The sequence below is a fragment of the Mastomys coucha genome, unplaced genomic scaffold (assembly GCF_008632895.1).
Source record: "Mastomys coucha isolate ucsf_1 unplaced genomic scaffold, UCSF_Mcou_1 pScaffold20, whole genome shotgun sequence".
NCBI lineage: Eukaryota > Metazoa > Chordata > Mammalia > Rodentia > Muridae > Mastomys > Mastomys coucha.
Window position 1 is genome coordinate 82,977,552 of NW_022196903.1, and position 27,879 is coordinate 83,005,430.

Consider the following 27,879-nt stretch of genomic DNA (forward strand, 5'->3'; position numbering starts at 1 on the left):
AAGGGCCACACCCTCTCATTTGCCCTTTGCTGGGGCTGGGGGAAAGCTCAGTTGGTAGACACATGCCTAGCATGCAGGAGACTTGATACTGAAGCATTACATAAACTGGTAGTGAAGGCCTGTGATCTCAGTACGTGGAAGGCAGGGGAATCAAGAATTCAGGGGGCAGCTGGAAGAATGACACCCAGGCACATGTAATAGGCACCACTACAATGAGAGAATAGGTAATGGAGAGATGGGAAAGATGGAGTGTGTGGTGGAGAGATAGGAGAGAAAGTGATGCTGAGAGGCTTATACACTGGAGGAAGGTAGACTGGAGACTCCATGGCAGTGAGGAACAGGTAGATATGAGGATTCTGTGCTGCCACTTGAGGCCATGGTGACATCCGGGCCCATGCTGCCACCAGGCCATGTCTTGGTCCTTGGTACTATAGCAGCAGGGGACTGTGTTGATGTCTGAGGTCTGCATTCCTACCAAAGGCCTTGCAGATATCCCTGGTTTGGGCTGCTACTTGAGGCCATGTTGATGTCCAAGCACTATGCTGAGCTGGTCCCACCCCTCATTTGCTGTGTGATGGCATAGGTGAGGGAGAGATACTGTCATCCCCTGCCGGGCTCTCTGCTGGCAGAACCAGGTGAGAGAGAGAGAGAACACAGTCCAGCAGAGCTTCATGGGGCTGAGCAGGATGGTGAGTGTCGAGGCTCGGATCTCTTACCTTCCGGAGAATAACTACCCTGAGCTGTGAGTCTGTCAAAGCAGGAACTCGTTTTATTGTATCGATCTTTTCTTTATAAAGGGCTGAGAGAGGAGGTGGGGTGACATGACATAGGGGGAGGGGAAAGTTGACGAAGGGTATGGGGTGACTGATGGAGCCAACAAAGTTACTCTCTGTCAGCAGTAGCTAGGCAAAGGCAGGCTTAAGCAGGTCGTGCTGAGTCACTCCAGTATGGAAGCGACTGAGACAGTTTACAAAACTTGAGCCAGGCTCGGGTTTGCCCTCAAGGCCTAAACCAGGGTCAAATAGGGTCCAACGATCCCCATTGCCCCTTGCCACCTGTGGCAAGTGAGAGAGCTGGCCCTGCCCTCCACTGGCTATGGCACTGAATGAGCCAGGTAAGGCAGTGCTAAAGAGCTCTCCTTGGTGGTGTGGGTTTATCAGAGCTAGTGGGTTGACCAACTAAACTATCACCCAGACCCAGTTCCAGGGCTTTGAGTTGGCCATATCTACCCCATCTATAAACTGCTGGACCATGTGAAGGGGCCAATTCTGTAGATCCAAAGCTCTGTACATCTCCATGACACAAGGCAACAACAGGATCTCTGAGGGGAGTCCTGGAGAGGACAATATCCAGTATTGATAGTGTGTAGTAGAAGCCAGAGGCTTTGAACCAGACCAATGACTCAATGCAATGAACATTTGCAAGTAAAGATATGTAGACCTTAGACAGAGGTACACTGTGTGACACACTGTGACACACTATAGCTTCCACGATGAGATTTATTTATTTATTTATTTTTATTTTATTTTAGGGGGAAGGTGCAAGGGTGGAGCGAGGATATAAACAGATGAGTGGGATTTGGGTACATGATATGAAATTCACAAAGAAAATCAATAAAAAGTTAAGGAAAAAAATTCAAAGCCACCCCTTAGCTACACAGTTGAGTTTTGAGACATCCTGGGATATATGAGACCCTAACTAAAAAAAAAAAAATCAGTTTAGAATATTAGAAAATAGTATTAATTATACTCTACATCATCTTATTTCCAAGGAAGAGCTGATAACATGCTCTGAACCTCTGGCCTTTCTCTCTGGATGGACACCCATCTTTGTGTCCTGGTAAGTTCTCTCTCTCTCTCCCTCTCTCTCTCCCTCTCCCCCTCCCCCCTCCTTCCTTCCTTTCTAATTCCAAGAGACTTGCATTCATCTCTGTACCACAGTCTTGTTGGAGCGGCTCTGCTTATGGATTGACCACACTGTCTTGTGTCCCTTACCCACAGGCATGTGGACTGTCTCCTGCCATTTGCCAGGCACTTACTTTACCAAGTCAGTTCTGGTTTAGCTCTGACTTCAGTATTTCCATTCTAATCCCCACCTCCTTCTACTTCAATCCTTGAGCTGGAGGACCCAAGCTCTGAGCTCTCAGAGCTTCCCATTGATGGACCGACACTGGAAAACCCCGACACTGGAAACCGACACTGGAAAACCCTGACACTGGAAACCGACACTGGAAAACCCCGACACTGGAAACCGACACTGGAAAACCCTGACACTGGAAACCGACACTGGAAAACCCTGACACTGGAAACTGACACTGGAAAACCCTGACACTGGAAACTGACACTGGAAAACCCTGACACTGGAAACTGACACTGGAAAACCCTGACACTGGAAACTGACACTGGAAAACCCCGACACTGGAAACCGACACTGGAAAACCCCGACACTGGAAACCGACACTGGAAACTGACACTGGAAAACCCTGACACTGGAAACCGACACTGGAAAACCCTGACACTGGAAACCCATCTCTCTTGCTGGACTCTGACCACATGAAAAAATAGACTGGGTATGACCCTTCCTTGAGAGTACTCAGGACATAGTGATTATACTAGGACACTCATCCTCTGTGTAGCAATATGGAAGTAAGGAGCCTGTAGGATGTTTGTAGAGAAACTTGTGCTGGCAAAGAGCAGGCAGTAGAGGCAGAGGGAGAAGCAGGGCTACCAGAGTCTCCATGGGCCTTGCCCAACCCTGCAAGAACCACTTTTTAAGATACTCCATGCTGAGCACAAGAGCCAGCCTGAGTCACTCCCCATCAGATGCAGGATCCGGTCGGTCCTCAGCTTGTCCTTCCTGGAGGAAGAACTCAGTGTAAGCCTACCAGCAGCCCACAGTGGTCTTGGAGGAACCAGGTGGGGTCATGGCTCCTTCCACTGGCAGGTTGTATGGGTACATATAAAGAGAAAAGGTAGATGGTACAAGAGCTGCTCATAGCCGATGGAAGAGCTGGCTTGGGCTTGTCTGTCAGACCTTTCCAACTTGGCCTGAGCAGATGAATCAATGTTATACATCCATGTGAAAACTAAAACTAAGCCCCCATACACACACATACACATACACACACACACACACACACACACACGTCTAGCACCAGTTCTGACAACCACTGGACATGAGCCATGCAAATCCTAAATCTGTAAGTGAAGTGTTGGCTTATTCAGTCCATTCTGCAAATTTGACCTTGTATATTTTGCAGCTTTAGTGTAAGGTGTGTAAGGCTCCTGTGAACTGTCTCCCTGTTGTTGCAGCTTTAGTGAAATGTGTATATAGCTCCTGTGAACTCTCACTCTGTTGTTCCAAATGTCCCCTTACTGCTTGCAAGGCTCAGTCTGGAAGCATCCTGTCTCAGACTGCAGCCTCCTCTGTTCTCCAGGAGGCAGCTGCAGCTATCTCTTTTTCTACACCCACCCCCTTTTTCCCAGTCATCTTGTGCCCCTAGAACTAGAGTGATATCTTCTGTAAACAGTACACAGAAAGCTTTTGCTTGCTTGCTTTTTGTGAACTTCGAAACTCTGTTTTTAGTCTGGGGCAATGGACCCAGAACCTGGCTACTAGGCAACTCTACCACTGAGCTACATTCTCAGCCCTTGGGAATATTTTATTTTAGAGTCAGGGTCTTGTAAATTAAGTTGTCCAGGTTGGTCTCAAACTTGCAGTCCTCCCGTAAGCCTTCTGAGTAGCCAGGTTTACAGATATGCACCACTATGCTCTGTGAGACTACGTTTACTTAATTATACATGGGCGTTTAGCATCCACATAGGCCTCTGCACTATTCTGTATGCCTGGTGTCAGTGGAGGCTAGTGGATGTCTGGTCTGGAGACTGAAATTACAGAGGTTTTGAGCCACCATGTGGGTGGTGGAAATCAAACCCAAATCCTTTGGAAGAGCACCCAGTGCTCTTAACCACTGCACCATCTCTTCAGCCCCGGGATTCTGCATTTTAAAAAACAAAGTTTGAGCTGGGCAGTGGTGGTGCACACCTTTAATCCCAGCACTTGGGAGGCAGAGGCAGGTGGATTTCTGAGTTCAAGGCAGCCTGGTCTACAGAGTGAGTTCCAGGACAGCCAGGGCTACACAGAGAAACCCTGTCTTGAAAAACAAAACAAAACCCAAAAACAAACAAAAAACAAAATCAAAAAACCAAAGTTTGATGCATTCACCCAGCCAGCACCTCCAGGAAGTCACAGTGACTGCCCTGCTTTGTACTGGGTACTCTTATCCTCTTGCAGTCCCCTGCACTAACTGGGTGTCTGCCTATGGTGACAATGGAGGACAATTTTCAAGAGTTTCAAGGCCACCTGGCTGCTGATACTGACTCATTGTCATGGACAGTAATGTCATGTAAGGAGGAATGGGTTGTCATCATATAGCCTCTACAGCCAACACTGAACTTGTGTCAAGGTTGCTGTTTGGGTAGTCAGGAACAGGCAAGGGCATTTCAGGAGCAGGTTAAGGGTAGCTCTGTCCCAGACACAGCCAGGGCCCACCTCCAATAGGTGGTGCAGTGTTAGTTTGAGGGTAGGGATTGAAGGCCAGGCTGCTCTGAGTCCTGTCTTTGGATCTTCCTGTGTACTCTTTGTCAAGTTACTCACATTCTCTACACCATACTGTCCTTATCTATGAGATGATTATAGCAGTAACTATGCCATATTGCTGTGTAAGGCTTTAAACATGCACACTGTTCTGGTTCCTGTTTAAAGTCTGCTAAGGGCTAGATTTGGCTGTTGGTATCATTCTCTGCCAGCTGTCCACTACCTGCTGAGATAGGGCATAAATCATACAGGCCCATGTCCATCCCTACACTGACACCCACTGCTCATGGCTATCTAGGCACAGGCACACATGCTACCACAGAGCGGTGAGCAGCTGCGCCCTACTCAGACCCTTCCCTCTCAGCAGGGGCTGCTGCATTTCCCTCAGCTGCCTGAGCCTCTGGCTCCCTGCTGTGTCCAGCTCTGGAAGGCTCAATGATGATGGGTGATGGGATGAAGCAGACTAAACAGGGGACAGTCCTTTCTCCTCTCTGGGCAGCCCTTCCTCTGTAGCTGTGCCTCAAACCCCCTTGGCACCCCCCTGGTGCCAACAGTCCTTTCTCCTTGTGACTCTAGCCCTGGTGGGCCGGAGCTTCCTGCTGCTGCTCACCTAGAGTTCATCATAACACCCAGCTGAGCTTTCTGTTCCTGTCTCCTTCTGTTCCCTCTGGCCTCAATAATCATGGCTTTCTCTACTTTTCTGGTTGCACTGAGAATGACAAATCACATTGTTCCCCAGCAGCAGGAATTACCAGCATTGCTCCAGGACATTCCTGAAGTGCACGCTGTCTAACATACCCCTCCTCCAGGCAAGGTTCTGGGTGTACCAACGTACATACACAGGAACACACCAATGCACTGTCTTCTCTCTCTCTCTCTCTCTCTCTCTCTCTCTCTCTCTCTCTCTCTCTCTCTCCTCCCTCCCCCTTCTCACTCTCTCTCTCTTTCTCCCCCCTTCCCCTCCCTCCCCCCACAACTTCCTAAAGGAAAGCTTGCTTTAGGCATCAGGGAAGGCATGGAAACGGGATGAGGTCCAGGCTGGGGAAAGCCTAGATCAAGCCTATATCAGCAGGTGTGCTGAGGGAGGCTGGCCATCTGTGTACAGAAGACAAAAGACCTAGGCACACAAAAGTATACACAGGAGAACACACACACCAGAGACATCCAGACATATACAACCACAGAATTCCCACTCCTCTATGGACATATGTGCACACCCACACTTGCACACTCATATATCATGTGTATGTATATACCATGCGTATGCAACCTCTGTGGCCCAGGAAGAGAAAAGTGCAGTGAAAAGTCATCCATTCCTCCCTTGCCCAATCCTACCCAGGGGAACAAGCAGAGACAGGGAATCTGTTGGAGTCAGCTAACACACCCTCATTCTTTTGGAGTACCAAGGTTGGGATGGGGACATGGGACCTATTCAGCATTGGGCCCCCCTCTAAGGGTGGGTAGGATGCCTAGTTGAGATGACCATTCAAATCTCAGCTGGGTCTGGCCTAGGTAGGCTCAGGAATCTTCCTCTCCTAGCACTAGCATCTCTGACCTGACCAAAGCTGAGTCGAAGTGGTCCTTGGGTACCTGTGGGAGATGGTGCTGCCTCATCTTTGTAGCCCCTCCTCAGCCCAACAGCTTGGTCTGGATGGGCTAGCTTTGTCAGGGTGGTGCTGGGAGGTGAGGCAGAGGCTTCATGGAAAGTTTTCCCTTAAGTTCTGTTGCCATGACGGGTGCTTGTGGTACAATGGGAAGGGAAGGTAGAGGCTGAGGGGGTGTGTGCGTGTGTGCCTTGAATTCTAGGGAGGTAGTAGGGGAGTGCCAGGCCCACTTGCAGTTTGAACACTACAACCTGTTCTTAGGACTAAGCACCAGCTAAGGAAAGGCTGAAAGGTGATGTGGTATGTGTGTGTGTGTGTGTGTGTGTGTGTGTGTGTGTGGTGTGCTGTGTCCTGTGTGGAGAGATACTATGCTGGGAGGCCCAGGCTAAGAGCACTGTTACAGCTAACAGATGGCTATCTTTCAGATTAGCCTCTCTAGGGCCCTAGTAGACGAGACCATTCTAGAATGAAGCTACTCCTGCTGGGTTCTAAGTCCTCAAGCTGAACTCCGAAATGGGTCAGTTTTTCAAGAACAGGAGCCCCTACAGTGGCCAATCACAAGGGAAATTTCACTGCACTGCCCCCCTCTGTGCTTTCTCTAAGGGGAACAACTGAAATGGCTAGTCTCCTGTGTTGGCTTTCTGCTTTCCCCAGCACTTTTTAGGAAGTCAGCCTCCTTTGTTTGGCTGTAGACACTCATCATTTCATAGGAGGAGGCATCTCCCAGCTTTAGAATGACAAGTGAAAACCAATGAAGATCTTCCTCCCTGCTGTGATTCTGTGGCCACCAGTCAGTCAGGTGGTCAGGCAGCTAGGCTGAGACTTTGGATAAAGGGCACAGGGAGGGTCAGGCAGCCTGCAGAACACTATATAGCCCAAGGACCTGTACCTATACTGTCCTGACCTTTGCTAGAGACTGGAGTTCCCCAGGCTATCCAAGTCAGCTTCTTCTGAGCTCTGCTTTTTGGTTCTAAGACCTTCTAGGCTTTGTAGTTTGGATAAGCCTCATAGCCACCTGTTGTCAGTGAGATGCCTTGACAAGCTGCTTCTGTCTTCCAGCCCCCAGGGTCTCTTTAGACAGACCCCAGCTGAGGCTGGGTCAGTGTTGCCATTCCCAGAGAAGAATATGGTTCCACAGAGCTCCCGGGCCAAGACAGCCCTCCCTCTCCGCCTCAAGCAGCCAGCAGTGCCACCAGTGCACTTAAACTAGAGGCTGTAGGCCAGGGGTGAGGGAGTATGGATCTGTACGGCTCCTGCTCAGCTGGCTTGAGCCCAAGACCAGTCCTAGCCTGCAGAGGGACACTTAGAGAAAGCTATATATTCTGGCAGTTGCTGGGCAGGGGAGTGAGAGGGAGATCCTAGGGTCAGTGGCTGCCTGTTGACCTGCCAGTGTCTGCAGATACAAGCAAGGTACAGGGAAGCTGAAAGAGAGCAGGATAGAAGCTCTGCTCAGCAGTGCTGAAAGCCACATATATGCTGCCATTTATGCCAGGTCTGGGGGAGGCCTGCTTCCCAGCAGAGTGAGCTGGCAGAGGACTGTGCAGTCTAGTTCCCAGGTGCTCACACACCTGGCAGTGTCTGATGCCCAGCCCTGGAACCCGACTAAGCTTACAAAGTAGGAAGGATGTCTGCAAGTTGCTGCTGTGGGATTTCCAAGACAATGTTGAATAGCCAGGTCTCTGGGGGAGGGTCTGAAAGGATCATTGTTCCTAGATAGAGGACTGCTCTGGTATCACTTAAGGTGATTAAGCCATGTGACCTGTGACCTCTCTTATCCCAGCAAGTTTTTTCTTCCCTGCAGGGCTCAGGCTAGGGCACCCTTTAGCTTCCCTACACATTGTGAGGCACTCATCCAGAACACTGAGAGAGGATGCTGTGGCTGCCTTTCTTGACCACTGCTCCCACAGTGTGGCTAAATAAGACCATCAGGCAAACCTGGCTAGACTGTGAGTATCTCCCAAACATTAATTTTCCCTTGGGCTTCAAGGGAGAAGTACAGGGATCAGCTGCTAAGCCTGAGTGTGGGGCACTCAGCTCTAGATGGTGCAGGGACTCCCCGAGCAAACCTGAATGGGAAATACAAGGTTACCAGCAGAGAGGCCAGAGAACCCCAAGCTCCATCCAAACCCTTCAGAATAGGACATAATGCAAGCCACAGGGTGGTCCTGGTGTTTGGTGTGCTGTCAGAGAGAAGAAGGTTGAGCAGTGGCAGGTCGGTATTTAGACCTGTTCATCTCAGTCCTCACACTTGAACCAGTGTTGCCACCTGCACTGTATCAGAGCCTTGAAAACTGTCCATCCTTTCTTATCTCCTATTCAGACACCTGCTCTGGCCGAGGAGAGCAGGGTAGCTTCATCTTTCTGGGCAGTGCAGACCACAGGGCTCTCTGGCTAGGCCCTACCTCAGTCTGCCCCTCCTGTGAGAGAATGACATGGCTCTGGGTGCCTGAACAGCACTGCCTCTGCTCAAGGCCTGGCTTTCACAGCCAGGATGCCCCTTCCCCAACTTCCTTTTCTTCTCATGCCCACTGTTCCCTTAGCTACAGAGCACCTTGCTCCTCCCTACCTGGGGCCCACTCGTCATGGCTCTGCTCTGTCCTGCAATTACCCACCAGCCTTCCTGAGAGCAAACAGAAGGTCCTTCTGGATGCTGGCACCATCCCAAGAAAACACCACTTCCCTTCTTTCCTCTCATATTTGCTCCACGGTAGCTTTTGTGTGGCCATGTAGTTATGGGTTTACATGCTATCCCCTGCCAGGCCTAATACTCCCCCGGAGAAGCAGTCTGTCCTGTGAGGCTCTGTGTCATTGGTGACCAACAGACGGCTGGACACAGAGTCAACAGAAGTGACTGGGTGCCAATGAATGAATGACTGCAAACAAAGACATCTGCTTTATTTGTTTTCAATCAGTAGCACATACTGTTTCCTGAGCATGGCAGCCCCACACTCAGAGGCATATGGGTGCTCAGTTAGAGACTGCAGGGCATGGGGGCCATGGTCTGTGGTCCCATGATCCATCCCTTCTTCAAGGCTCCAGGAAGGAAGCTGCTCCTCAGCCCTTCAAAGAGAACAGCCAGAGTTCAGCTGAGCCCTCTTCTTCCCCAGAGATGGCCCAGGCCCGGGCTGCAAGAGACCTCAGCTCCATGCTTTCCAGGCTCCTGTAGACTGCACTGGACAGTGGCTATTTCCCTGCAGCATAACTGGTTACTAGTCAGTTAGCTGGCCTGAGACCTATACTGGGTCTCTCCCCATAGCCCAGCAGGACACAGGCTCTTACTTTAACACATTCTGCAGCAATAATAGCCAGCACCACTTCTTTATCCCCAGAGGCTCAGCTCCCTTCTCTGTTCTTACAGTGGTATAACTAAGCCCCACCCTGGCCTAGTACAGCCTTGCCCACTTCTATTCTGCCTAGGCAAGGCCTTCCCTGTTCTCTCGTTTAACAACTAGGGATTTTCTGAGAGAGACACTGGAAGAATGCAACTGTGCAATCAGGTTCCTGCTCTAGGGAGCTCTACATACCTCCAGGCAGGTATAAAGCTCTGTACCTGGAGGAAAGCCCTCAGGTGTCCTGAGCTGGCCCAGGAATGCCTCTGTCATCTAACTGCTTTTAGAAACAATTTTTTCCTAAGGATTCTTCACTCCTATCTCACCTCTGCCAGGGACCATGTTCTGTGCATCTGGCAGAGGGCACCAAGTTTTTCTAGTAAGGGCATCTCAGTTACAGGGTGCCCTGTGAGCCTGGTGCTGAGGCTCATACTGTGCCAGACTACATGCATGGTATAGAGGTGACACTGATGTCTCCAGGAGCATTAGGTGTAGGGCCAGGAAGGAGAAGCTGAGGCTGGAAGATTCCAAGCCTCTTTTAGGCATGTGTAGTGACAGAGGCACATTGGAACTTCCTACAGTCTGTCCAACATCATCAGCACCACCTTTTCCAGGTTTTCACTCAGTGCAATGAAGGTACACTGGTGGGATACACTAATGGGGCACCGATACAAGGTGGAAGGCTTAGTGCTGTTTCTGTCAAGGAAGACTGGGGGTATAACTGGGTAGTCCTTCTTTCAGCCCCTCTGCTGAAAGATGAGAAGTTTGTCACTTGCTCCAAGAAGGTGGACAGACTTCATAAGTTTAACCAGGTAGAGCAGCACAGGGGATACTGCTCCCATGGACGTGTCTGGGATCCCCAAAGTGGTAAGAAATGGCTCTGAGCTAGGTGGGGGATGAGCCATCTAAATGCAGGGGCCCAGGCATAGATGTCTCATGCTTACACACTGTGGCAGGTAGCCTCACCTTGCGGGCTGTGCTCACACAGTCCTGGTATGCCTTGACCAGGTCTGAGCACAGAAGCACCTCATGCAGATGGTCACGGTAGCAGCGGAGGATCTGAGCTTGTAGGCCAGAGCACACAGGCTCCACTCTGCGGGGCCTGGGGGACGATAAGAGCAGATGGCTGGTATTAGAAGGCATGAGAGGCAAGAACTCACACTCACCATCCAGAAAGACACTAGATAAGCTCCGGATGTCTATCCATGTGCCAGCTTACTCCACAAGTGAGGAGCTGCAGGGTCTGGTCCTATGGCCAGTGGCCAATACTGAATGGACTGGGGTATAGGGCTGTATGCTGACTGGTTGCTGCCATGAGCCCCCAGTATAACCAGGAAGGGTGAGGGGCATGGTGGTAGGACCTCAGTTGCAGGATGCAGCCCCTGACAATCTCCCAGCTGGCTGGGTCAGGCTCTGTTCAAGGCTCTGTGCATTGTTGACCTGATGCCACAGCCATGTGACAGGAATGCCATTTCCCCCCAAACCCTTGTTCTACTTTTACTACTGTGATGCAGAAACCCTACAGAGATGTCCAAAAGATAAAACAAAAATACACTTCTTAGAGATAGTTGTAGTAGTAATGTTTTGAGGCATTTTACTATCTTTTCTTTCTTTATCAAAATAGTTTCAGAATCTACAACAAACGAAGATGCTGACTTTCTACAATTCTGATGCAAAACAAGTGATAAAGAAGTAAACAACAGGTTACACAGTTACAGGTGTCCCTCCCGGCTCCCTGGGGCCACCTTTGACAGGACTACTACCAGATGCCTTTTTGTACCACATAAGCTCTCTTCCCTCACTGTCTCATATCCAGTGTTCCCACAACTCACACACACATAGCCACACATACTCTCATGTACTTTACACACTCCCACATTCCATCACACACCCATTCTCCTATGATCCCAGAGTCCTCCACTCACATGCACTCACTCATACCCCTCCCACATCTACACACTCCTGGCACCCATTCTCTCACACTCATCTTTTAACACCTTTACTCAGGGTCCTGTGCACACTTACTCTCTCATGCCCCACCCCAGCAGCTCACACAGCAGCACTCTGGTGAAAACATGCCCCCATCACCTCTCCCTGCTCTATGTGGTACATGTTATTTATTTTTCCCTGCCTCTTTCTCCCACATGAGAAAACTGTGGCATAGAGAAGTTACATCACCTAGCCAGTGTATGGGGAGGGTATATTTATTGACACTGTGGTGGCACCATCTACCCATCAGCGTTTGTAACAGCTGTGGTGAACTTGCAGTGACACCTGACAGTTATAAAGCTGCAGTGAGCCATTCCTCACATTCTTTGGCAATAAGAAGGATGGGTATTCTGCAAGCTGTGTTCCAGGCCAGCTTGCTGCTCTCCTGCCCGGCACCTCTGAATTGAGAGTGTCAGCCATGCAGCAGACACCAGAGGGAGAGTGCTGTTATCAGGATAATTCAACCAAGTGGAAGCCTTCAGTTAAGAAGAGTCAGCAGCAAGGTAATCAGGGGCTTAGGAGGTAAGTCTGCAATGTCTCATGCCCGCCCCAGGGGTCAGAATGGGCACTTTGACCACTGCCATTTGCTTCATGATGCTGCCTGGGGTCCATCCTTCTTCCTGGACCACAGCCATCATGGAGTATCTCCTCTTTAGGCTTGGTGACTCATTTAATCAGGCCCGACTCTTCCTAGAAACCCCACTCACCCAGTTCACCTTTCTGTGCTTGGTCACAGGTCTAACCCTAAGACATGTGCCAGTGAAGGAGTGAGGAACCCATATTTAGCTGGGACAATAAGAGCCAATTGGGACAAAAAGAGTCTGAACAAGATAGAAGGTTTGCAGGGCAGGGTGGCTGGAATGCTGTGGCAAGCTGCCAGGCCACAGGTGAGAAAACCCACGTATAGGGTAGAAGCCTCCCCCCCCAAATCTCATAGTTGTGCCCAATGCTGCTCAAGGGGGCTTCCTCCCAGCAAGCTCCAGTGAAGTCATCTGGGTCTTTGCCTCTGCATTTACATCACATCTTCAGATACATGAAGGAGAGCTGCCTTTCTCCTGATCCTTTGGAGGCCCCCTTGCCAGGTTCTACCTGATGCACAGAGGCTCTGTGTGTACTGTGGAGGCATCACCTCCTTTGTAACTTCCCAAGAGCTTGTCTAGTCATGGGCCTTTTGGAGCTGTATGGCCTTGGAAGACACAGTTCTCAGTGGCTTCTTGTCTCAGACAAGTGCTCTCTATGAGCACTGCTCTGTGGTCCCTCATCACCCCAAGTCCTAGCTTGTACTCCCCATCCCACTGGCTCCCCTCCTGGCTCTGTTCTGTGTCTCATACCTGGGAAGGTGCAGGCGTCCTCCCTGCACAGAGTTACAGAGTTAACCCTGCATAACCATGGTCTGAGGCTACTACCTCAGCTCTAAGTGGTATGAGGCTTACTGTCCTTATTGAGAAAGCACCCTGGCAGGCTCCTGGGCCCAGTGTGAGCTCTGATTCTCATTCCACTCCATACATGCACAACAGAGCTGCTGATAGGGACTGAGCCGCAGGAGAGGAGAGGAGTAGCCTCATCACTAGCCTCTTTTCTCATGGCCCCTAGGGCTGCCCACCTCACTGATGACTGCCCTCCAATAAGAGGGCCTGGGAGTGGAGAAAAAACTTCAGAGAAGACATAGTGGGTTCCTAGGCAGGGAGAAACTGGGCTGTGTGTAATCTAACTCTTGCACAGCATTGCTAGTGCTGAGGCCACAGTCCTTTCCACAGGGAGTTCAGCACAGTAGGAATGCACACAGGCAGGCAAATGTCAACAGTTTTATCTGCTGTACACAGAAGAATCTGAGGAGAGGCACAGCTCCTGAAGTGAATCTTTCTCTGAAGTAGGGTAGGGCTAGTCAGGTCAAAGCATTTGGAAGCAGGTATTGGGTGGCTTTACCCCATTCAAGGTGACCTGTTTTACTGAGTGTTACAAAACAGCTCCAAGGGATAAGAAGAATCTTGTGAAAGGGTGTCAGCTTAGGTTATTGTAGAAGTCCTGCTCAGCTGACGAGGGCACACTCAGTAAATGCAAAGTCTTATAGCAGATGGCTCAAGAGTCAGGTCGCCAGTGCCACAGCCCTCACCCAGATCACACATCGCCTTAACATACCAGAAGCCAGTCAGATTTTCGTTTCCGAAGTGTACATCTATATTTCTGCTTAGCTTACATCAATCTGGATCCCACATATCTGCCAAGATAGAAACTGGTGCCCAAAGGGGATCAGGAATAAGCACACCTAGAAGCCAGAGGCTTGGAATTTCCTTCACTGTTCACATCCTTCCTGGGCCTTGGAACACGACCATATTTGAACAGTGTGGCTATGGATACACTTAGCAAAGACAAGTAACAGAGAAGTAGAATGAACCAAACCCAGTGGTAACTTGGTTCACACTCTCATGAGAAGAAAAAGGACAGAGAAAACACATGAGACATTTATGCTCTGAGGACAGAGGTGAAGGCTTCACTACACTTTATCAGTCGAGGAGAGCGGGGTTACCAGGAGCATCTGCAGCTCTTCCTGGCCTCGTCCAGGAGCTGCACACACCTTGCACTCGGACTCTCAGTCTCTAAGCTGGGATAATATGGGATCCTTTGGTGGCCTTGAGTGGCAGCACAACAAAACACAAGAGGTGGTGTGAAAGTGGTGGAGTGGAGGATGGCAGCAGGGTACCAAGGCCCAGAACTTCCTCAGCATCAGCTTCTGGGCTACCAAACAGCTACTGTGCATGTACCAGGATGGATGCCAGACTCAGCAATGTCTCTGACTTCAACCTTGTGAGGCAGCGTCCTCACTAGTTTTATGTCAACTTGACACAAGCTAGAGTCGTTTTGGAAGCAGGGATTGTAATCGAGAAAATGCCCCCACTGTGGACAAACCTGTTATACATTTTCTTGATTGATGATTGATATGAAAGGGCCCAGCTCACTGGAGGTGGTGCCATCCCTGGGCTGATGGCCTGGGTTCTACAAGAAGGTAGGCTGAGTAAGCCAATAACATAAGTAGCACTCCTGGGTGTCCATTTCCACAGCCCGTGTCTTTAAGCCACTTAACTTTTAAACAATGCCACAAAATTCAAAAGAAGAGACAATCAGGGGTACAGGAAAGAAATAAAACACAGGAGTATACCACAAGGTATTCAGAGCTTCTCAATGGCCTGGAAAATTGCTGATCCACTAGGAAAGGGGTGTTGTAGGGAAGGCTCCATACAAGGAAAGGCAAAGTTTGTGGTAAACCAAGGAACATGACAAGGAGACATAGGAGGCCAGAGGGGTAGGATCTTCCCTGCTCCCATGCCAGTGTCACTATGGGGATAGCACCTTCCGCTGCGGAGTTCCTGCAGCAAATCCAGGGTGGGACTCCTTCCCCAGCTGCCTCTCATGTGGTGCTCACCATATACATGCTCACAATGCAGCTCCCGTCCTTTGTCTCTCTCACTTTATTTAATAAATGGAATCTCACCAACTTATCCTTCTCCTATTATCACTGCTGACATCAATCTGATAATATTGGCCTGGTATGGAATCTGGCTATTATCTGTCCTCCTCATATTTAATTTCAAGGAAACATTGGTGGGGACCTTGGAGCAGGCTTTTTATTATAGCAGCAGCAACGAGATTCTACATGCACTAGCCATTCATCTCCGTCACGTCTTGCCCAGCTGTTCCAAAGTGTCTTCTGTTCCATCCTGTGGCCAGGGCGCAGGCACTATTCAGACAGGCAGGGTGCAAGGGACTGGGTTAACTGGCTGCTATTGATCATGTGCCACTCAACCTGGGTAAATGGGACCCAGGGATCCACTATTGATTAACATGCCACTCGGGATCATTGTCAGTCTGGTCTTCCGAAGCCTATCCCTCCAAGAACTATAGCCTGGTAAGAGGCACAGGGCTAAGTGGGATGAGAAGGAGGGACTCTATGTGTACTTGTACACCACCCCCTGAAATGTGTGAAACAGCAGGGCCCTTTCAGAGTCTCAGGGATACGGAGGGGAGCATCAGGTTACTGTGGTCTTCAATGTCTGAGGGTGACTATACTGGGATAGATGCCCCACAGTAGTCTCTGTAGCTGTGGTCTGAGGCTCTCGGGCATAAATAGGAAGGGCCCTCAGTTGGGGCTGAAGAGATGTTTCAGAGGCTAAGAGAGCTTACTGCTCTTCCAGAGGGCCTGAGTTTGCTTTTCAGCACTCACAATGCTTCTCACAACCACCTGCAACAGTTTCAGGGGACCAGGTGCCTTTTTCTGGCCTCCTCAGGGAAGGGCCCTTCCTTTCTCTCTGGAACCTTGGTCATTTGCCACCTGGAAAAACTGTCCATCTTGGCTGGTTCATCACACTCTAATCTGGTCTATTTCTATAACTCAGCCCTCTGACACTAACTAGAGCTATCTCTCTAACTAAGGTCATACTGCTACTCTGAAGGTCTGTGCCAGCCATGTGGGCCTGGTTCTTGAGGTCTGCTTTAGTCCTAGTGACAAGCTTAAAACCCAAGGCAAAGCCAGCTATGCTCAGGTCAAGAAATTTCTGTCCTTCTCTGTCTCTTCTACAAACCTGAGGTTCTCAGTGAGAAAGTCCCAGTACAGATCTGGAAACTGTGTTTGCTGAATAATGCTGAGTGTGACAGGGTGAAGACAGAACTTTAGTCTTGTGCCTAGTCCCTCTACTCCTGCCTCCCCCCACCCCCCCAGGAAATGTGGCAACTTCTAGAGTAGATATTGTCCACCTACTCTAAAGTCAGACATCCAGAGGCATTCTTAGGGTGGCATCTGGGCTTCTCCATGATGCAGTCTGGGGTTAGCTTTCTGGACAGTACCTCTCAGGGCACATGGAAAACATGCCAGAACTTTTCCTTGTCACTGTTGGGAGATGCACCAGGGCTACAGGAGGATGTGCTGTCCTCCACAGAGACCAGCGTATTTGGCCAGCTTATGTTGCAAGAACCCAGGGGTGCATGTAGTATATGGTTTTGAAGTCCTAATACAGGACACCAGTAGTGGCCATGGCTCCTGTGGAGCAGCTCACACTGGCTGTCACACATTAACTGCTCTCATGTTTGAAGTCTATTCTAAAGGAAGCCAAGTGGTAGGAATGTTGTTGGAAGTACAGGGCATTGGGAGCCCTGATGTAGAGGGAGCCTTGGTGTTTTGGATGGAGGTCATGTTCTTTAGGTTGGCTGACTTGCAGATGCTGATACTCTACCACAAGAAGCCATGGAAGCATGGCTCTTGTAGAACTATGGAAAGAGGTAAACCATTGGCACTGGCTGATTAGTGAGGAAACCCTAGGTCTAAGACAGCTTAGCTCATTTACACAGAACGACCTCTGTATGATGGAATGGGACCCGATAGGGACTGGTACCCAGCAGGTAGGCCCACTTCAACCCCAGAGCCAAGCTCCTGGCCAGAAGTTCCCAGTATCTGCTAGGCAGAGAAATACTGCAAGGCCTGGACCACAGTAGAGAAGAGCCCCACTTTTCAGGGCTCTGGCCCAACAGCCTAAAGCTGACTCTAGCAGCAGGGAAAAGCCTACTCTTAAGGGCCATAGCCTGGTACCCTGAAGCTGACCCAGTGGTTTTGAGGGCTCTTGGGAGCCATACAATTGGATTATAGACATGCAGACTGGTTGAGCTCAGAGAATTTTGAGATATCTGGCACATTCCCCAAGAGCTACTGGCTTCAATGCTCGAGGCTGAGGTCTTCTGGGTTGCCACCCCTCCTGACCTGTGACCTATTATCTCCCTTGACTTCCTGTCTTGCATCTCTCCTAATGGTCCTGTGAAACTCTGAGTCCCACATTAAACTGTGTTTCTAGAATTCACGTGATTGTTTGTAACAACAGGAAATGATGCATGCTCAGATTGTCTATTCTGTTCCTTTCTGTCTTCCCAGCTCATCACTAGTACCTGCACCATTCTAGACCCAAAGACACCAGTTCTTGTTTTCTATGATGTGCCCTCCATCTAAGTAATGCACCCACCTATGAATGTGGTATGTGTGGATACTGGCTCTATGTACTAGTAAAAGTACCCTGGTGAAGAGACCAAGCCTACCTCAGCCTTGAGGGAGCCATGAAAGCGCGAAGTAGAGTCCCCCATCCCAACCACAGCAGCCAAAGCAGTTGAACCTGTATAGACTCTGAGGTAGTCTGGTCTGTAACTGAAGAACAGCACCACTGTCATGTGTATATAGTGCCCAGAGAGTGGCACTATTTGGAGGTGTGGCCTTGCTGGAGTAGGTGTGGTCTTGTTGGAGTAGGTGTGTCACTGTGGGCATGGCTTAAGACCCTTGTTCTAGCTGCCTGGAAGCTTGTATTCTGCTAGAAGATGTAGAATTCTCGGCTCTTTCTGTATCATGCCTGCTGTGTTTACATCTTGATGATAATGGACTGAACCTCTGAACGTGTAAGCCAGCCCCAATTAAATGTTGTCCTTATAATAGTTGCCTTGGTTGTGGTGTCTGTTCACAGCAGTAAAACCCTAAAACAACTGCTTTCATAGGATTTGTCCCTAAGCTGTCCCTGGACAGGTGACAGTATGAAGGAAGTGTCTCAGAGGCCTAAATGGTGCAGAGTGGGATTGTATTGGAGCTATTCAGATCCCGAATCTCAGAAAAACCTCTGCTCTGACTGTTCTGGCCACCTAGATTCGGGGCCCACATTCCTCAAGACTTCCCTGGCTTCTAGATTTACTGTTCTGCTACCAGCAGGGTGGCAGATCATCAGACTGCAAGGCAGTCCCCAGCTCCTCACTGATTCCTGCTTCCTGTTATAGATGAGAACCCTTAGTGGATGTTCAGAGCCCTCTACAGTCTATACATAACTCTACCATCCCAAGGCCAAGAGTTTGTGTCTGCCCTCTCACATAGAAACTGCTGTCTCCTGAGTTCTAGTTCCTAGGGGCTCTGGCTGTTCTCTCTGCCTCCAGTTCTCCAGTCACCTAGGGCCTGTGCCCACCCAGCAGATTAGTAAACCTACCTGTCTCCACGCTCAAGCTCTCCTCTTTTCTACAGAGAACCTTAGTACTGTAGGCTGGAGCTGGACGTGGTGACCCACAGTGTACAGAGTTATCACTGGCTGCACTTTCTTCTCTTTTCTGCAACTCTTACTGTTGCTCATTTACTCCCAGAACTGCCAGCACTGCATGGAACAGCTGCTAAATGAGCTGCTGGTAAGAGAACACACTACGGGCCAGCCTTTGCTGGGCTCCTGCTGCTGAGGGTCCTAGGCACTGCCCACTACTTGAAAACCACATGTGCATGCTGTAGGCAGGTCATGTGAGAGCTGTTTCTAGCCTGGCAATGCACACCCTCTGTCTTGGCACCACCAGGGTGCTGCCTGTCATCTATCCCCATGCTATCTGCTAAGACTTCCCTCAGAGCTCTGCTCACTCCCTGACCCTTCCAGACTAGACCTGACTAGATCAGTGGCCATTCTGTACCCACACCTCCTTCAGCCATCCTCACTCTGTCTTAATGAAGTCCAGTGCCAACCCATTTTCTCATGGCTTGTGCCTATGCCACTGGATCTAAGAAGTCACCATCAAACAACTCCTTTAGACTCCTATCCTCTGGGAGTTTGTGCATTACTTTTAGGACTGTGATCTATTCAGTTTTTTTTTTTTTTTTGGTGAAACTTGTTGTTTTGTGGATTCTAGGAATGCACACAACTGACATCTCACATGTAAACTCATGCCACCCATGAGTCCTGCCCCTCCCTCCTTACCTGAACACATGTAAATACTGGGGCTATCTAGAAAACTCCAGATGGAGCTGTGCGCTTTTTAGGAAAACACCAGGTCACTGGGCCCGTTCCATCACGTGCAGGCAGGCAGCAGGATGAGAGTCCCACTCCCTGTCCTGTGATTCAAGAGGAGCCTAAGAGGATCTTCTCCAGAGCCTCCCCTTCCCCTGAATCTCACATGTCACTCAGGACAAAAGAAGCCATGTACTCTCTGTGCAGAAGGCCCCCTCAAACAATCTTACCCTCTGCTACCTGATCTTGACCTTGAATCATAGTTGACCTCACAGTCACAAGGCAGGTCAAAACCTATGGGGTCCAGTAGGACCCTTGACACTCTGGCCCTTGGAGAGGAAACTGACCATCACCAGCTATGTGATAGTTACAATGGTGTTCTGTCTGTTTTCAGAAACTGTCAATCTGGAGTCCTTGAAGGGTTTTGTGCTGTTTCCTGAAACAGGAGACTAGCCCTTTCCCTCCCATCTAACCCTTCAGCATGAGAAGGAGAAGTGGGGTCGTGATAGAGAGGGTACCATGAGAATACTAGTGGTGTACTGCCAAGAGGGGCGAGGGGAAATAAAGGCAGAGGGCAAAAAGGCGGTCTATGTCTCCCTCTTGGGAGAGGGCCTCAGCTGAACACAACAGTTCACTGACAGAGAGCGGCTCCCACGCTGAGGGTAGTAAGGAACCATGGGAAAGGAACCATGGAACTCTTTGGTTTGGGGAATATTGATATAAACAATAGACAGAAATGGAAATCCTGAAGGCTACAGTGCTGCATATGTGTACACATGTAAACATCCATGCTGTCCATGCATACATGTGTATCCTAGCTCACTTACTGAGAATACCCAGAACAGTGAGAGCAGCAGAGCAGCACCACGCACACCCAGGCCAGACACTGGTGTGCAATACCACTAATCAAAGGCATGTAACTCCTTAAATGGCAGGCTCCACGCTTGCAACAGAGGGAGATCAAGACCACAATGGAGACTTCATTCCCTGAACAAGTTGAGATGTATTTTGAGAGAGAAGAGATGGGGAAAAAGACAGAGGGGCAGTCTTAATCCGAAATCTGAAATCCAGGCCATTCCATTAATAAGTCAGAATAAACATTACAACCCAATGAATAAATGTGACTTCCGGGCCTCTCACGTAGAACCAGGTAAGTGAATGCAGAGCTGGAGGTGGAAGGAGGTGAGAGTCTCCAGTGATAGAATAGTAATCCAGAAACACAGGAGGCATTCTGGACATAAGCCGCCACCCTTTAGCAGCCATCACTGTGGTGAGCATGGCAATACAGACAGGGCTTAGTGAAGGTCTGGAGAATGTCAGCATACTGGCACCTTACCACAGTACTGCTTGACAAATACTAGCTGGTAACAGAGAACATGGGGTCTTTATCACAAACAGAATAGGCCTAGGTCAACATGCCCAAGTAGTAGATGGGAGACTCGGGTCTCCCAATGGGACAAAACCCTGTTAGAGTATAGCATTGGTCTCCAAGAACATATGGCTTGAGTGTGGTTGTGAGGGGTCACTCGGCAAACACAGGCCAGGGTGTCACCTACAGATGAGTGTCCTATCCTTTTTTTAAAACTGTCAAGGTTGTTAGTGGCAGGAAAGATAAAGGAATAGGCCCATATGAAAGAGCTAACGACTACGTCAGAACAGATTCATGGACAATGTTCTGGATTAGAAAGGAAGGCGAGGCTGTTAGGGCAGCAGGTGGAACCTCATTTATGAGGTGATAGTTGCATTCAGATACGGGTTTCATAAAGGAAAGGCTGTGTGGTAGCCATGGAGGACACTCTGGGAGGTACATGAAGGACATATGCAGTTGAGGAGCGATGGGCTACCAGCTCAGACCAGGATATGGCTCTGCAGAGAAAAGGTGCTGAAGCAAACCTGTGACAAGAACAGCACTCAGGAGCCCTGGTTAAGGGATGCAGGAGTCCTCTGTGTTGCCCTCAGCCCAGCTATGAGTTGGGAGTGCCTTCCAAATAAGCAGCCAAACAATAAGGATGGCAATTTGATAGGATGGAATGCACTCAGGAGGATGCGGTTATCCAAAAAAAGACCTTACCAGATTTTCATTTCTTTTTCTAGCTAGGAGTAAGTAGGGTTGGAGAAATTTGACAAAATGATTCTAAATACATATTTAAAAAAAAAGTTGGAAAAAGATAAGCAAGGTAGAAAAGCTTGTTCCACTAGAAATATAATATTTTGAATCATGGCAGTTTTATAATAAATTTTAGGTGTGTGTAAAATATGCAGGGCTGATCCTGGGAAGGAGTCTAGAAGCAGATCTGTGTGTGCAAGTGGGACTTAGCGTGTGGTCAAAGAGACTTAGATCAGAACCAACAGGACAAAGGACTCCTACTCAGAGAAAATACAAGCTGATCTGTGCTCATGTCTGGCTCCCAAGTGGATCCCAGTGGGCTATTTAGAGTAACAGTTTAAGGACACAAAATGAAAAATCACACAAGTACTCTTCCCTGGGATTACAGTCCTGGGGGAAGGAAAGCCTCTGCAATACAACACAAAGCACAAGGCATGAACTAGAGCAGTCAACAAGGGAGACCAGGGTTAGTGGCAACACTAAGGTACAGGCTTGTAAGAACCAACACAGGCTGCCAGTAAGAGAGCCACAGAAAGAGTAAGTAGACGGCAACACTTAGTAACTGAAGAAATGAGTTGTAGAAACCAGGGCTGTCTTCCCTAGTGAAATTGGCAAAGGTGTTTGAAAACAAAACAAAACAAAACACTGTTACAAAACCAGGCTTGGGAAGCCTTGGGAAAATGGACACCCTCCTCCATCACTGTGCTGTAGAAAATGGCACTTGTACTTCCTGGAGGGCCAGTTGAAAAAACATAAGTATACTAATATATATGTATGTGGCTCTCTTGGTACAGATTTTGAACTAGCCATTTTTTCTAGATAAATTTAAACAAATGTATACAGGAACCCAGGCAAGTTCATTTGTCAGAGTATAGGCTACTTTAAGAAGGGGCTGGAAACTACCCAAGCTTGTGGTAGGGGGCTGCTCAAGAATCTCTGAAATAACCATATGGAAGAATGGCAGGTAATTAATATGAAGACATAATTAGACATCTACTGACCAGAAAGGTGTCCACATGTGAATGAGGTTAGCCAAAGGGCAGATGTGCACTGCACAGGACCCATAGCTCATTTTCCTGGCTTGTGGCTGCACTCTGTAAACTGAGTGATGATGGCCCCAATATAGAAACAGGGAAATACTCAGATTAAAAAAAACTTTCCTTATATTTTTATTATATAGTAATATTACATATATGGATGTAAAATTAATATACCCTTTTTATAACTGTTCAGCCAAAAGATGTCACTGGTTTTCATTTTGAAAAACATCTAAAGATGCAGCCTATCTATAACCATACACACACAGATGCATGCACTCTCTAGTATGTATTTTGTGTTCTTTGTAATTTGAAGATGCTAAAGGAAACAGTAAACCAGACTGAGGGTAGATGCCAAAGACATGTACTACAGATGGCAAGTGTCAGCATGGGACCTAAGTGAAACACACTTCATCTTTAGTAGCTATAGAAGAACACAAACCTCCACGAAACACCAGGCACAGAAGCCCTGGCCCACTCAGTATGAGCTCAACAAAAACGCATTGAATTAGAAGATGCAAAGGCTGCCAGTTCCTCTGAAATTCAAAACTAAAACCTCAAATAATGTTGCTGGAAAAAGGTGTAAATTCTGGGGCATTTGTGAGGGGATGGTCTCATTTCTCAGTATCCACATCTTGTCCCATCACTACCCAGGTATGTGAGAAACACAAGTCACAGTTATCATAAGCCAGTGGCTGCATGGCAGGAAGCCAGCTGCAGTCAATCTTCTGCCAAATTATGCCCCCCACTCATGATGGGTGTGTACACACACACGTGTGTACACAGTAAGGGAGTTACACAGACTGAAAAAGGCAGGCTGCTGGAACAATAGGCTGGCATATGCATGATCTCAGATAGACAATTGTAATTTCTTGTACTTGGGTTTAGGATGGAAGAGTTGTGCCTTAGCAGACAACACACGGCTCCTAGAATTATCTCCTGAAGACACCCATCTGATCCTGTCACTTCAAAGCTCAAACACTTTTGATGGCTTCCCAAGACAAAACCAAACCCAAGCCCCTGGCATTTAAAATTCCACTGACAGTCCTGTGCCAGCCACGTTCCCTTGCCATACCTCCTGTGTGACAGCTGATGGAGGCTGGCTGACGTGGACAGAAACCTGCGGTTGCTACTCATCAGCTCTGTGACCTTGGCGAGTGCCTTCACTTTGGCGACTCCCCATCTTACTGCCTATAAAATAAGGCAATAAATGAGAGATAATGTATTCAATGTCATTTCCCAAGAGCACAGAAAGGGTCTGATAAATATGACTGCCCTCCTACTACCCCTTTGTCTACAGAAAGACCAAAGGGAGAGGCATGCAGGAGGAGCCGTGTTTGGAAGGGAACACCCAAAGGAAGCAAGCTTCAGAAGGTGGTTGTACAGCAGAGGCCTCCTTGGTCATGTTGGTGTCAAACAGAGCTTTTGTAGAGACTTCACAGTAGGGATGAGAGAGGGGCCTGAGGATGACACTGCCTTGTTGCCTACTGGTGTGTCCTTGTTAATCTTGTCAACCTGACACACATGGGAAGAGGGAGCCTGTACGGAAGAACTACAGCAAGAGGACTGGCTTGTGGAAATATCTGTGGGATATTTTCTTGATTGCTAGTTGATGTAGGAGGTTCCAGGCCACTGTGGGCAGTGCCATCCCTGGGCAGGTAGACTTAGGCTGTAAGAGGAGGTACCTAATGTGAGTTGGAAGCCAGTACAGTGTACCTCTTTGCTTCAGATCCTGACTTGAACTCCCTCTCTGCTTCCCTAGATTACAATCTGTAACTTATGAGCTGAAATAAACCATTTCCTCCCAAGTTGGTTTTGATCATAGCAACAGAAAGCAGACTAGGACAAGGCCCTACTAACATGGTCCTAGGAGGAAGGGCACAGGAACACCTTGATGATGGACTTGCCCTTTCTTGTTCTGATAGGCATTCATTTTAAATCCTGGCATTTGTCTTTTAATGAGATTGATGTTAAAAGCACATCTACGCATGTACAATGTACACATGCAACTTTGAAGAGTCTAAATGGAGCACTACATTCTAAGAGTCAGTGATGGCAACGAATAAGCACAGCTTCCACACAGCTCATCCTTTACCCCGAGTCAAACCCTGGTTGGTGCTTTCTTTGTTTGCACTCATGCCATGTGAACTCTGCTCATCTTCTTGGATTCAGGGTGGAGACTGTGTTCAAAGCTAGTTTAGTTCTTGCGATTCTCAAACCAAGAAATCTAGTGACCATACAGTGGGGTAGAAGTCTGAGGTAGCCTCTCCTCAGAAGCCACCTGGGTGGGTTCTCATTTGCTTACTGATGGCTCCTGACTTCCCTGTGCTCAAAGCAGAAACAAGAGGAACTGCTGTTTATAAGAACGGTGCTGATCTCCAACTCATTGCCTGCAGGACCCAGTGCAATTCTCTCCATTGGGGACACACAAGCTCTCTTGGGTGGGGTTGCAATCATGGTGGTAGGCATGCTAAAGTAGGAAGCATGCAGGTCGTGAGGAAGGGAAGGCAGTATTGCTTCCCAGTACAAGTGGAAGTCATTTCCTGTAACTTCATGTACACTTAAAGTTTTCTAATAGTTATGTGGCAAAAGTGAAGCAGGTAAAATTAATTTCAATAGTGCATTTCACTTAATAAGATATGATAAAGTGTTATCCCAACATGTAAGAACAGGGAGGAGTTATGAGACATTACCAATTTTGTTCTAAGTGGTTGAAATCCATGTCAACTTAGCACTGGCAGCACATCTCAGAGGGGATGAGTCACATGTCAACAGTTGCATGTGGCGAGCCTGGCAGTATCTGAAGAGCCTAGGCCTAGCACTTTTCTGAACTGGGTACTCTCTACACATGACTATGTCAATCACATTCTGTCACTGTGACAAATGCCTGAGACACAGAACTTGAAAGGAGGAGATATTTATCTTGGCATGTTTCAGTCCATGGCTGCTCATCCCTGTTGTTTTTGCTTAGTACACCATAGCAGGAGTTGATGATAGAAAGGCTTCTTGCTTCATGGTGGCCGAGATGCAAAGAGACAGGAGGAGTCTGGAATCCCCATATTTAGGGCATCTCTCTAGAAACCTGACTTCCTTTAAATAGGTTTCACCTCTTAAAGGTTCCACCTTCTTCCATTAGCATCAGACAGAGACCAGGCCTTCAAAACATGAACCTATGGAAGATACTCTCAATCCAATCTATAACAGTTATGTCTCACTATCTTCCTACCCAAGCACAATGAGTCAGAGCAAAGGAACCATGAACATGCCTTAGCCCAGGATAGGAAGCCATGAGAAAGGGATGTGAAGGTGGGTGGCCTAGCTGCAGGTTGTGGGGATGCTCTGTTCCCAGAGGGGCAGTCTGGTCCTGAATGTGAGAAGCAAAGAGCACTAGGTGGTTGTCCAGAGGCATGAACTGCTGGGTTGGGAAGGGCTTGAATGATCCACATTGCAGGGATCAAATGTATATATATATACTCTATTTTCCCCTTGATGGCTTTCCCAGCACTTCCTGCCACCTCAGCCTGAAGTGGAAGCAGAAACCTTGCCTTCCCACCTCAAGCAACACTGTGCTTTTGCCTTTCAAAACTCATGGTCACACTGGTAATTCAGTGAGAGCACATTAAGATCTGCTCTGCTCACCGCCTTTGCACAATTTTAAAAAACTCTATAAGACTCACTTCTGCTACTTACGAACATTTAAATGCAGTTTTGTTCATTTTTATCATATGAGAAGTGTCATACATTTTACACCCATGGCTCACTTTAAGCTTTGTATTGTGAATATCCTCTTTGCCCTTTATGTCTTCAAACAGCCTTCTAGCCTTTGCTTAAATAGATGTTTAGACCAAACAGCACGACATTGTGAGCAGATGTAGGAAGAACCTATATGGTAAAAATCTGAATGCAAAGCACCTTTTTTGTCACTGTGGTTCCTGGCCCTGCATGCTAGTCTCTGCAGAACTTTGCTTCACTCTGCAGGGCTGTCCTCACCTCTGAAACACCAACCTGGGACTTCCACAGAGTTACTATGAAGCTATATATCTGCAAATCCCTGGGATGTCCAGAGTTCAAATAAACCAAATAATCATGTCTCAGGCTGTATAGGCCTGATGACTACTCCTGTAGAGGGCAGGAGACTCTCAAAGGGTACGAGCCCTGAGAAGTACGATGTCTTAGACAGATGCCCTGCCTCTGCATCCTGCCATGCTGTCTTGCTGTTCCCTGACATCTTGGGGTTGGGGGTGGGGCATGCTAAAGATACTTGCTGAGCATCCTGTACACCCTGAGGGGGAAAGGTAATTGTGCTCACTGGGGAAGCCCAAGGCTGCAGGGCAAAACACTGTTTTTAAAGTGATTCCCAGACTAATACAACTGTTTCTTGAAAACTATTTTATCTAGAATCTATATAACCACTTTTCTAGTCTTCATTCTAAAAATCCACGTTTCTAACCAATAGGTAATTTACTGAGTCAAGGAAACAATGTAAAAGACAAAAGGAGGGGACAACGGGACATGTGTTCCCAGACTCAACTTCCAGGAGAGCCTGACAACATGCTTTGTGACAGTGACGCAGTGCCCAGAACACTCCAACACTGTCTGTCAGGACTAATGACCCCAGAGGCAACCGTTATTAGCCAGTTCACTAATTAGGGTCTGTTTGCAGAGCTAATGGGAAGGGCAATCACTTGTTAATTTAAGTAAAACTCCCAGGCATTCTTGACAACCATCATACAGAACACTGGAAGGCATTTCAGTGAAATTCAGAGAGTGAGCTCGACAATACAAAAGTACACACGAACTCTGAGGAACCTGCTGTAGGCACACCTTCCTCAGATACACGGAAGTGTGTCCCTGGAGCCCTAGAGACTACTAGCACCACACAGAGAAGAACTGCTCCAGAATGCCACTGGGGAATGGAGAGCTGATGCACACAGGAGGGTGGTGTACAGGTGTAGCTCTGTGTGATATTCTGACTTGGTTTTTGTGCTAAAGATAAAGCAGCAGTTGATTATGATTGCATTATAAACAACTTAAAAACCATGAACTGTGAAGAAATCTTATTACTAGAAGGAATTTCAGTGACTGCTAAACCAATGTCTAATATTTAGGAAAACATTCTGTAACCCACAAATGTGGGCTATTACAGTATTAACTCTCACCACTAGTACATAATTTAATTAACCATTTAAAGCTTCCAGAGATTTCACGCTGGATCCTAGAAATGACAGGAAAGGAGGGATAGGGCACAGCCACCACTTCAAAAAGAAGTAGGCCTGGGGAGCAAGTGGAATTAATATTCCTCTGGGCCATGAGAACCTGTGGTCCAGTTATATCACAGAACAGATAAGGATGTGAGGCCCAAGGTGGGAGGTAACTTTTTGGCATAGTGAGCAGGTCCACTAACAGGGTAGGTATAGCTTCGATCTCACATTCCCAGGCTTG

At 48.2% G+C, this 27,879-nt stretch overlaps 1 protein-coding gene and 1 long non-coding RNA gene across 2 annotated transcripts in view; one reads left to right on the plus strand and one right to left on the minus strand.

The window, feature by feature from the left end:
• The first annotated feature begins 628 nt into the window (after nt 1-628).
• LOC116099239 lies at nt 629-11,238 on the plus strand. The gene is made up of 4 exons (XR_004122173.1): nt 629-742; nt 1,772-1,839; nt 2,001-2,569; nt 11,154-11,238. It is a non-coding gene; the product is annotated as an uncharacterized LOC116099239 (long non-coding RNA).
• Chchd6 (coiled-coil-helix-coiled-coil-helix domain containing 6) overlaps nt 9,068-27,879 on the minus strand; it is a 211,628-nt gene continuing 192,816 nt past the window's right edge. The window contains exons 7-8 of the mRNA XM_031382524.1: nt 10,496-10,631; nt 9,068-9,260 (exon numbers count right to left, since the gene is read on the minus strand). Of these exons, the coding sequence (XP_031238384.1) occupies nt 9,255-9,260; nt 10,496-10,631 (142 nt within the window). The 3' untranslated portion in view covers nt 9,068-9,254. The remainder of the gene's footprint in view (nt 9,261-10,495; nt 10,632-27,879) is intronic.